General features: G+C 40.7%; 1 protein-coding gene across 1 annotated transcript; it reads left to right on the top strand.

Annotated features, from left to right (window-relative positions):
• The first annotated feature begins 9,669 nt into the window (after positions 1–9,669).
• Positions 9,670–11,718, top strand: LOC308201092 (olfactory receptor 10A7-like). The gene has a single exon (XM_080607857.1). It carries the CDS (start codon positions 10,024–10,026, stop codon positions 11,131–11,133), a length of 1,110 nt encoding a protein of 369 aa, XP_080463983.1. The 5' UTR covers positions 9,670–10,023; the 3' UTR covers positions 11,134–11,718.
• The last annotated feature ends 231 nt before the right edge of the window (positions 11,719–11,949 follow it).

Here is an 11,949-nt window from a genome sequence, read left to right as displayed (position 1 = left end):
TAAAATTCTTACAATGTTTGGTGTCTGATATCTGAATATCCTCCAGGAACACTTCTCCATCGGCTTCTAGACAGACAGCTTACCCCAAGGACAGTATTCCTGCTTTGTTAATGAACATGCTAGGCCAAGCAGACAGGACACTGTTTTCTAGAATCATCTAACTCATACTGTTAGCAACTCCCTTGGGACCATCTTCTTCAGGAAACAGGAAAACCTGGTCTCTGACTCCTCATCTGATATCTTCATCCTGATTGCAAAGGCTTGGACTGCTCCAAAATCCTCACCAGCCCACCTAAGACATATCATTATGGATATTTTTCTAAAAGTTTTCTGTGACATCAATTATCTTTCTTCATTTCTTCTTTTCTTCTTCTTTTTTTTTTTTTTAATTTTCTTATTTAGAAAGTTTCACAATATCCAGATTTCAGCAGGAAACAGCCTTCTCCTCCCCAATAAAAAAGAATTCTTAAGATGTAGATTTCAAATTTCCAACACATACAGTAAAATCACACCTTTCTATTTCATCAGTTCTATTCATATTTCTTAACTTAAACAGGAGTATCAATTCAGATTGCATGACCATTAAATTCCACAATAAATATTTCAGTTAAACAATTTCTGATTTTGCTGTCTATTTATACCTTGATTAGTACTTTTGTCTCTGTTGTCAGAGGAAAACATTTCAGAAAAGTGAGAAAGAAATATGTCACATTCATAGGATATTAGCTTCTCTCCCATCTAAAATCCAAATTGTATCTTCCCAGGTTAAAGCTTTGTTAGAAAAATAGTACTATTCTGGCATCTATAATTATTCCCAAAACACACATGGTTGAAGGGTGAGATAAGCAGAAGGAATGGGATTCTAAGGCAATGTACAGCATATATTGGATTATATGAAAGAAATTTTAGCAAATGAAATGAGGATGTTATTATTAGAGAAGATTATTTCAGATTTCTATTTAAGGATGGGATGAATCACACCTAAGAAGTGAGAATGTCTTTGTATAAAGGGAGTCTTTGTATTTGCACTTATTTACACCGGAGAACTCCAGGGTTAGTTATGCCCTTCTGCCCAAGCTGTGTTTACCACCATTTGCATAAGGCTGCCTAGTGTAGATGAAAGTGCAGTAGCTCCTATGCCTTCTCCATGAGATTGACTCTGCCCTTTATCTTCTGTGGAATGAATAACAGCAGTTCTGAAGATCCCTGCACACTTATGAGTTTTTATCATAGCAGCAGAAGCTAACATGAGATGAACCAAGATGTTGTCACTGTTATTTCAGTAAACTGCAAAATTCACAGAGGTCTGCTTACAGAAGCTGCTACTGCAGGTGATGCCAGATTCTGAATTTCAGCATCCACCATCTACCCTTGCAATGCAGATAAGAGACATTCTGCACCAGCTTGCTTGGAAACCACATTTCTCTCTCTGTTTCAGTCCACAAACACAATAAAAGTACATTTGCAAAGTATCTGAGCAGATTTTTGATCTTCACATGTCTACATGCAACATCTTTCTGCTTGTAGAACCTGCCTCTTCAACCACACCATCCTAGCACAAGCTTAGGAAACAGAGAGGGAAATTAAAGAACATTTAAATGTCTCAGGACTGAAGGCAGGTTAAGGCAGGCCTCACTCAGTGTTAAGGCAGATTGGTTTGCGCTGAGGAATTCAGATACACGCGAAAGCAAAGCTATCTAAATTAACGAAAAAGATCTAACAGTGAGCTGTGTTTCAGACAGCAATGGGAACCAACATGCAAACTTGAAAAACAGTGCCGTAGTTGGTATTCACAAAAAGCTACGAGAAACTATTGAATAAATACAAGTTTGAGCAGCAGTAAGGGCACGGCTTGTCTGTTCCAGAGGGAACTAGTTGCAAAGAAATGGACAAGTTGAATCCTGTATATGTACCCAAAGGTTTGGTATTTAATCTAGACAGTTCTGTATTGTTTAACTAAAGATAATGAGCAGCAACAATAAAATAGGAAACTATTTTGAGGATTCATTACACTCACTTCCAGGTTTAAAATCAATGTGAAAATCAGGGCTTTCGGATATTTTTGCACATGATTCTGTCTGCAGTTGCTTGTCAGTTCTTATAAGCTACCTGAAAGTTACAACGGGATCAATCTTTCTTGAGGCATGTCTATTGCTTACCAAGAGAATGAGAGGGGAAGTCTAGTTGACTAATTTGGAAGGTTTATTTAATTTGATGGGGATATCTGTGGCATAGGTGTCTGTATCTGACCCTTAGCTCCCTTTTTTTTGGACTAGATAAAATCAGTACAGAGAGCACAACCTGGTATTAGATTCATCTCCTCCTAGAGAAGACATAATTTAGTCATTTAATTTCATCCTAAAAGTACCTTTTTCTGGCTGTTGTATATTAAGGGAACCAAAAGCTGAAGTGTAAGTGTCTTACTGATATTGGATTAATTTACTGCATTCTTAAACATAAAAATTGGATATGCAGGCTCTGAGCTAGTCATCCTAGTTTCCTTTACAGTCAGTAGTTATGAAGAGTAGTTTGATATGAAGAGCAAACTAGTACTTTTCCAGAGAAGACTCTTCATCACCACTAGTCATAAAAGGAGCCAAGGGAATGAGCTCGGGGTCTGAACTTCTACATATAAAACTAGGTCGTATGAACCCTATTTTCAGCCACCTTTTTGTCAACACTGGAAAACAATGCATTCGATCATCTTACACCACTTTACTTATATAATCACATGCAGGAGAGGTGTTTGTGGCATTCCACTGACTTCTGAGGAGCCTTTGCATTCCTGGCATAGGTACAGCTCTTCTTGCTTAGTTGGCTAACCATAGTAGAAAAGGTGGCCACCCCTGGCCACACACCTGTAGTGTGCAGCTTCCTCCTGATCCCCAAGTAATTGGTGAAGGGACAGTGGCACTACTGATGGGTTTGAATGTTCCCTTCTTGGCAAAGCCTATTTTTTTCCATGACCTTCAAGTTAACCCAATCTATTGTGGTGAGAGCAGACAGACCTTTAATTTTCAGGTCCCTTTCTATCTGAAAGAATAGAGTCACTAAATAGAGTCACAGGCACAAATGTCTTTATCATTTTTGACCCCGGGGAAGTATTGCCAAGGTGCTAAAGGTGCCTCCTCAGGAAGTGGTACCCAACACCTGGACAGGTAGAGCAGGCTAGCTCTCACCCACACTGCCACAAGTTCCTTCTGGCATGAGAAGCACTCAGACATCCAAGACATGTTCACAAGGCAGGGAAAAATGACCTGTGCCTTATGAGGGATCTACGTGCTTTCAGAGCAGTAGGTGTAGTACAGCTAGGCATCCCAACAGCACCTAAAGGACACCATATCTCTGCATTCAGGCAGCTGAATCCTGTCCTTCATACACACACCACATAGCATTTGGCCCAGGTCATCTTTTGTGTCATACAACACATTTTTAATTCTTGCGGCTTTTGACTTCTAAGTAAATGATATAATTTAAAAACATGACAAAGAAGTTTTCAGTTTAATCAAAATTGTTTAGTTTTAAATAAACTTGTTTAGTTTTACAGTTTTTTGTAATAAACTTATTTCAGTTTAACCAAAAACATATATGTATTTCAAACCACCACTCAGCTCCACTTGTGACTGGGCAAATCATCACATCAATGACCATATGCTTGTTGAAGAAATTACCTCCAATATTTTATATTTTTATAGTCCAGTGCCCGCCATCGTCACCATGTAGATCACCAGCAAGAGAAGGAAGAGAGGAGCCTGAAGGTCAGGGAAACTGCCAAATCCCAGGAGCATGAATTCTGTAAAGTTGGTTTGATTTTGTTTTCCTATAACTGATACCATGCTGAAGCTTGGGTAAAGCAAATATTGAAATGTAACGTAAAAAATTTAAAAACTGTTTTCCATGCATGTATGTAAAGATAGACACACCATTCAAATCAATCTTTGGATCCAATCTCTATATCCTAGTAGCATATTTAAAATTCCAACTCTTAAAATGTTTTGGCAATGTGAAAAAAAATCCAAATAATCTTTCCTCAGTTTCAATAATAGTTGATAAGCCTCAGGGACATGACTGTTTTCTTCTTCTCTGAGAAATATGGACGAATACATGTTATTTTTTGTCTCTGTGTTCTGGCTTATTTCACTGTCTTGTAGGAACAAACCCCAAGTCCTATTTTCTGTGCTCTGGATATGCTTTTATGTACTTACAGTCCTTTGCAGATAACCCAGCTATGCTAATACAGGGCAAGTTATTACAAACTACTTACATCTGACCTGTGGTTTTAGCTTGAAGTCACATCACCAGTTTCCCAAACAGCCAATCTTCACACAAGCTTTCTTAAATTCTGAAACTTGAGTGACCCAGTTGGTTTCCCAGGGTAGGGAAATAATAAGCTTAGGAAAGGACTGTCTCACATTACATATATGGAATTTATTCAGTTTTCTCAATGCCTCATCATTTACAAATTACTGTGTCTTACAGATAAAGATGTAATTGGCATAATAAAATCATGTCTTTTAATAAAATCATGGCCTCAGGGGGCCTGTGTTGAGTGGTGTACTTCAGGGGTCTGTCCTTGGACTGGTACTGTTTAATATCTTTATTAATGACGTAGACAGTGGGATCAAGTGTGCACCCTCAGCAAATTTTCACATGACACCAAGCTGAGTGGTGTAGTCGCTACAATAGAAGGAAGGGATGCCATCCAACATGACATGGACAAGCTAGAGAATTGTCCCACGTGAACCTAATGAGGTTCAACAAGTCCAAGTGCAAGGTGCTGCACATGAGCTGCGGCAATCCCAAACGTGAGTACAGACTGGGAGAAGAACTCATTGAGAGCAGTCCTGCAGAGAAGGACTTGGGGGTTATGGTGGATGAAAAGCTCAACATGAGCCAGCAGTGCGTGCCTGCAGCCCCGAAGGGCATCTGCGTCCTGGGCTGCATCAAAAGAGGAGTGGGCAGCAGGTTGAGGGGGGTGATTGTGCCCCTCTGCTCTGCCCTTCTGAGGCCCCACTTGGAGCACTGTGTCCAGGTGTGGGGCCCCCAGCACAAGAAGCTTGTGGATCTGTTAGAATAGGCCCAGAGGAGGGACACAAAGATGATCAAGGCACCTCTCCTACGAAGAAAGGCTGAGAGAGGTGGGGCTGATCAGCCTGCACCTCATTGCAAACTTTCAGTACTTGAAGGGGTCTTATAAAAAAGATGGAGAGGGACTCTTAGCTCAATGAACTAATGACAGGACAAGGGGGAATTGTTTTTAACTAAAAGAGAGGAGATTTAGATTAGAGATTAGGAGGAAGTTTCTCACTCAGAGGGTGGTGAGGCACTGGCACAGGTTGCCCATAGAGGTTGTGGATGCCCCATCCCTGGAGGTGTTCAAGACCAGGTTAGCAACCTCATCTAGTGGGTGGCATCCCTGCCTAAGGCAGGGGGGTTGGAATTAGATGATTTTTGAGGTCCCTTCCAACCCAGGCCATTCTATGATTCTGTGATATCTTCTTGTCAGCCTGCTTGTCTTTTTTTTTTTTTTTCATTTGATACAGCTGAAACTCAGTACAGAATAAGATGAAACTCAATTTATAGTGGATAGACCAGTTCTTTAGTAATGTTAAGTTCTAGATTACTCTTAGTTCTTATATCTGTGGTGTAGATGCCTATATCAAAGGTAGTTGTCTGGTCTTCCTCAATTGCAAATGAAGAGAGTGAGAAAAATTTGTTTGAAAGTCGTTCATCTGATCTATTTTATATGTCTGCCTTATATGTCTGGGTAATATATATCATCAGAGTTCCTAATTCAAGAACTCAGTGACATCTATCTGTCACATAAATAGGTCAAATTAACCAGGCCCAGAAATGTCTATATCACTTAATTTACTATAATGTCTATCCAGAAAGCTAATTAATATTTATACATCTGTAACAAAAACTCTGCATGACCCTCAGTGCCAGCTACTGCAGTTAGGTCAAGGCAGGGCAGGCACCCCAGCCTGTGGTGTCAGCTGCTGGAGCGAGTGAGGATGTCTCGGCAGCAGTCACTGATGGGACTTCTGTGTGTGTGTGCAAGTGGAATTGGTGCCATCTGCTGGAGCACGTGGGGATCCTAACATCAGGAATTGGTGGGGCCAGAGCTCTCCGGATCTGAAAGGGTCCTACAGACTTTGAGCATGGAGTGCCAGTTGCTGGGAGGGAACTGTGTGAGTGGACTGGCTGCCAGCAACTGGAGCCAGACAAGGGGCACCTTTGCCCTATGGTGCCCGCTGCTAGAGTGACCGAGGTCTTAGCATCAGTAGTTGGAGTGAATGTGAGTCTTTTACTCCCAGCCATGGGGCGGGAGTGGTGTTTGTTCCCAAAGCAGCTACTCAGGGCACTGGTGTGAGCACAGACTCCTCACTAGTGGCTGGAACAGGGCCGCAGGTCACAGCCCGTGTGCCTGCTGCCTGCTGCTGGCAGACTGAGTGTCTGTATCTTCCCCAACCTTGTATGCGTGGTGTGTGTGTGTGTATTCACTAGCAAACTTTAAGCTGGACCAGCCAGCAAGTAGGGGGGGCCTTGCGTCTGGGTAGGGGTCTGTACTGGTACACTCAGAGGGACTCGGGGACATGGTGTGCCTGAGGGACAGCTGTGTGAGTGTGTGCATCTGCAGCGAACTTAAAGCTGGGCTGGCCAGCGAGAAGGTGACATGTGGGTAAAGGGGCCCAGGAGTATGGGCAGGGCTGCTGAGTGGTCAGAGGGGCCGTGCCAGGTACTCAAAGGATCTGCAAATGCATGTGTGCGTGAACTTGGAGAGTGCTCTGTGTGTGCCTTCACTAGTTAGTGAACTTCTATCTCTACCAGCCAGAGGGGGAAGGGTCTTGACTCTTGGTGTCTACATTTACGAGAGTCCTGTGTGTTGTTGAAGGCAGCCCTTCCGACCTGTCATGTCAGTGTCCTGTGTCTATCTGGTGTTTCTGTGTGGATCTGGGACACAACATTCAGCTTTGCTACCAGCTGAACCCGAAAAGGGGAAAGTGGCAGCCACATCCCCCAGCCTGGGCAGAGAGCTCAGGGTGTCCGCGCACCAGGGTGGGCATCAGGGGCTGGGCAGAAAAAGTCCTGGGACAGGACAACTGGAGGAGTCCGCCATCTTCAAATTGCTCTATATCTCCCTTAACAAACTTATTGCTTCTGTGCATTTAAGATTAAAAAATAATAACTTTCATTAATTTAAATTGTTCTTTGTCTGCTGCAATACCAAGGGAGGTGTTTTGTCTTCTGAGTATACTTGGTAATGAAGCCAGAGAGGAGTTGCGATCTCAGAAAGCAATATAAGATAAAATGTAGTTCAAAACAGCGAAACCTCACTGTCTCTTCAGGATCCTACATGAAACTGTTTACAGACTTGAAGTGTTGCCCAAAAGGCAGAAGAAGGTATCCCAGTATCTGAACTCACGAACAAAGGCGTCATATCAGAAGCTCTAGATGGCTTCTCATGAAAATTGAGGTATATGGGTATTTTCTGGACTTTTTGGTAACAAAAACTGTCAAAAAATGGTGTTAATATAGATGGCTCAAGAAAAAATAATTTGATTTTAAAGGGCAGAATAGCATGCATCTAAAAACTCTAGATATTTGTAATGCATACAATGTCTGAGCCATATTTATTTTATATATATATATAATTAAATATTTTTATATTTACATATTATTTAGGACTGACTGAGATGTAAGAGAGATATTACTTCCAAAGGATGAACAAAAAGAACATCTGAGAGTTCTCTTTCCTATTCATAGATTATAAGGGAAATTTAAATGGTTTTCTCAGCTGCTGTTTTGTCATACAGATGTTTGCAGAAATAACACAAGAGTTTTTCTTGATCATTCAGTAAAATGCCTTGTAAGAAGACAGATTTTTTTGCTCTGAAAAAGAATATTTTTTAAAGAAACAAAGTAGTTGCACACTTTGGAAAAGGGAGGTGCTACCCATAGCAGAGGACAATCAGGTTATAGAGTACTTCAGTAAGCTGAACCCACCGAAGCCCATGGGACTGGATGCAGTGGAGGGTGCTGAGAGAAGTGGCTGATGTCATTACCAGATTACTATTTGTCGTCTTTGACAGGTCAAGGTCATTGGGGGAGTTTCCCAGTGACAGAAAAAAAAAATAAAAAAAAAAATGTGTCCATCTTCAAGTAAGCCAAGAAGCCAAGAAGGAAGATCTGAGGAATGTCAGTTTCACCTCAGGCCCAAGGGAAGAATATGAAGCAAATCTTCCTGGAAGCCATGTCCAAGAAAATGAAGGGAAAGAAGGAATTTGTTAATGCACAGATTTACCAAAAATAAGTCATGCCTGACCATCACACTGACATGACTGGCTCAGAGTGGGTGTGATAGTGATGAGATGACTGACTACAGGGGAAAGTGGTAGATGTCATTTAATGACTTCAACAATTCTTGACACTATAGCCTTGTAGCCAAATTGGGAAGATAGGAACTGGATGAAAAAACTAATTGGTGAGTGAAAAAAAAAAATGTTTGGACCATCAAGCTTTCACAGGTACATTCAACAATATGAGTCTAGGTGGTAGCTGGCTCTAAGAGGCATTCTTCATGGACTGATACTGAGACTAATGCTTCTTCACATCTCCGTCAGTGACTGGGAAGATGTGATGGAGGAGAACATCCTTGGGAGTTTCCAGATGCCAGCAATTTGGGAATAGGGGAAAAGGTCCATACACAGGAATGTCATGAAGATAAATGCCAAGTCATGGCCCTGGCACAAATGATGAATCAGATTGGCATTGACAGTCTGGGGAGTAGTTCTGCAGAAAGGGATGTGTGAGTCCTGGCGTATGGCAAACTGAGCGTCAGCCAGCAGGGTATCCCTGCAGTGGAGAGGAATAACCACCTAGCCACCTGTGTTAGCAAGAGCCAGCCAGCTGGTCAAGGGAAGCACCCATTCCCCTCTGCTTTGCATGTGTGAGGCCACCTGTGGAGAAAGATGTCCCATTTTGGAGTCCCTCAGTACATGAAAGAGATGGATAATTTGAAGAGAGTTCAAAATAGGGCCACTAAAATGATCAGAGGGAACACAGGTCAAGATGGTAACATCCTGAAAGGGATTGTGTTGTATAAGAATGCAGATTTATAACTCCAGTTTACTGTGAAGAAACATAAGAAGGTCAAACAGTGCTGATGATCAAAGTGCATGTCAGAGGGTGCCTTAAGTTCAAGCTGTCAGGTAGGATCTTTCTCAGCTAATATTGCTTTCTGCAGTTCCTGTAGCTGCTCCTTTCTGTGCTAATAAACAGAGAACAATAAGCACTCCCAGATAGGGAAACCAATGAAAATAATGGGACTCAATGAAAAATACAGTATAGGTTTCTGACTTGCTATTGTAGCTGGTATAAACAGAAAAAGTACTTCAAATGTTTATCTTGAATATGGTTATCTACATTTCAATTAGCTAAATAAGGACTGATAGATTGCAGATTAACTGAAAGAGGAAAGTTTCTTAGAATACTGAATTCATAAACAACTGACAGTAGAGCTGAATAAAGAGCAATGATAGATTTTAAAAAAAAAAAAAAAAGGCTAGCAGGTCATCATTGTTTTATATTTTAGCAGTGACGAGACCAAAAGTATGCATTCTGTCCACTCTTCAAGCTATCAAAAGTATGGCTGTATCATCAACAATTTTATTGTCCTTTATTTATTTGAAATTTAGTTATGCATATATATGTATGTATGTGTGAAAATAAGGGAAAATATTTTTTCCAAAAGTAAAGCAGAGAATTTAATTAGATTTCAGTTCAGTAGGAAACAAACTCACATTTCACAAACAGAAAATAAAATACATGAACTACTGATGAAAACATGTCTGAGAAAATACTGGTTGAATTGATGTAGATGTGGCAATATTTTAGCTTAATTAAAAAGGGAAGTAGGAAAACAGCAAAGAAAATCCTAGCTCTTCTGCAATTAAGCACACGTTTTTTCTTATTACCTTATTTTTATGATATTTTACTTTTTTTAGTGTGCTTCTCAAAATGTTATATGCCCATCTATATTTGTTCATCCCACTTAGTTTATGGAACAGATTTCAGACACACTCAGTATTTTATCTTCATCCCTATAAAGATTTTTCTTCTTCATGTCTTTCTTATTGGCTGATACAGGCTGGGTTGTTCTTTCACATGGAAGCAGACGAAGAACTGGGTCTCAAAAACCAGACATACTTCACCTTGCAGGGGTTCTCGCACCTCGCCACTCTTCAGGTCTTCCTCTTTGAGGGAATCCTCCTGATGTTCCTAATCACAATGACAGGGAACTTTCTCATCATTTTAGTTGCAACCACTGACCCTGCCTTGCATACCCCCATGTACTATTTTCTCAAAAACCTGGCTTTAATTGAAATTTGCTTTACATTGAACATAGTACCCAAGATGCTTGTGGATTTGCTCTTGGAGAGAAAGGTCATCTCCTTTTCTGCTTGTGCCCTGCAACTTTACTTTGTCATATTCTTTGTCACTTCTGAGTGTTTCCTCTTAGGTGCCATGGCATATGATCGATATGTGGCTATATGCCATCCCTTGCACTACACCACCACAATGAACAGGAGAGTGTGTCTTCATATGGTCATAGCATGCTGGATTGCTGGTATTCCACTTTCTGTAGGACTCACTGGCTGGCTGTTTAGCTACCCCTTTTGTGGCTCAAAGGAGATTAAGCATTTCTTTTGCGATATTGCTCCTGTTCTAGATCTGGTCTGTTCAGACACATACTTATTCGAGCTTCTTGCGTTCATCGCCACTGTTGTAATTGTTTTGATTCCATTTGTCTTGATAGCAGCGTCTTACATCCAGATAATCCATGCCATCCTCCAAATGCCATCTTCTGAAGGAAGGCGGAAGGCTTTCTTCACCTGCATTGCTCACCTGGTGGTGGTGACGCTGTTCTACTGCACAACTGGCTTGATACATTTAAAGCCAAAGTCCAGACTCTTGGTAAAGAGCAGGAAACTGGTGGCTCTTTCTTATACAGTAGTAACTCCTATGCTGAACCCAATCATCTACAGCTTACGAAACAAAGAGGTAAAGCATGCTCTGAGAAAGACGTTTGGAAAGAGACAGTTCAGCAAGATGGATCTGCCCAGATAGACTCACTTATTTTCTAAAAATTGTTCGCACTTGAAAGGATAAAATCAAAGAATGAATGTTTTCCTCAAAGTCTATAAGGAGTTTGGACATTTTATCTTTTTTTTTTTTTTTTTTTAATACTGAGAAATATACATTCTCTATGTACTGAATAAATACTATGTTTAATGTAACTGTCCAAAACATTACAGAGACTACAGAAATAAGCCATTAATTCATTATATTAATTACAATATGTTTAGGCCTCTCGCCCTTTTTCTACACACTGTTCAGCTTTAAAGCGTATATAAAATAAATCACTGTCATAAGAACACATGACTCCAAAATACGTAAACCTAATGGGTAGCAAAGTACCATCAAAGTCAGAAAACAAAATTGCATATTTTTAGGAAGAATATGCCAAAAGATTGCTTGTCCCATGGACATAATTTACTTCCAACAGAGAGTAAAAATGAAGTAGAGAGATTCAGATGACTGGATATATGGCTGGGATTCAGTTCAAGATTATGATATCTGACTGTAGATGTCTATAGGTAAGTCAGCACCTACACCCCCATCAAAGTCAATGACAATCTAATCAGCACAATCGTCAGCATTTAAGGAGTGATTTGGTTGAACAGCTGAAAGAAACTTGATTTGGTTGCTTGAAGACAGATATCTAGCAGTGCTATAAAAGTCCTACATCATCCTGTTTTGCTTCTAGTGCAAAACAGTGTGACTTTCCCATAAGTCTGTGATATATCTGCCAGTCCAAATGTAGCAGATAACCCTGGGGATTTCAGGCAGCCAAGGAGGTTTCAGATCACGCCTATATTGCAG

The sequence above is a fragment of the Anser brachyrhynchus genome, assembly GCF_964034855.1.
Source record: "Anser brachyrhynchus genome assembly, chromosome: 11".
Taxonomy (NCBI): domain Eukaryota; kingdom Metazoa; phylum Chordata; class Aves; order Anseriformes; family Anatidae; genus Anser; species Anser brachyrhynchus.
Note: the sequence above shows the minus strand (reverse complement) of the source record. Positions and strands in the feature narration are given on the sequence as shown.

Coding starts and splice junctions, on each gene's coding strand:
- LOC308201092 (XM_080607857.1), top strand. CDS start 10,024: ATGTTATATGCCCATCTATATTTGTTCATCCCACTTAGTTTATGGAAC.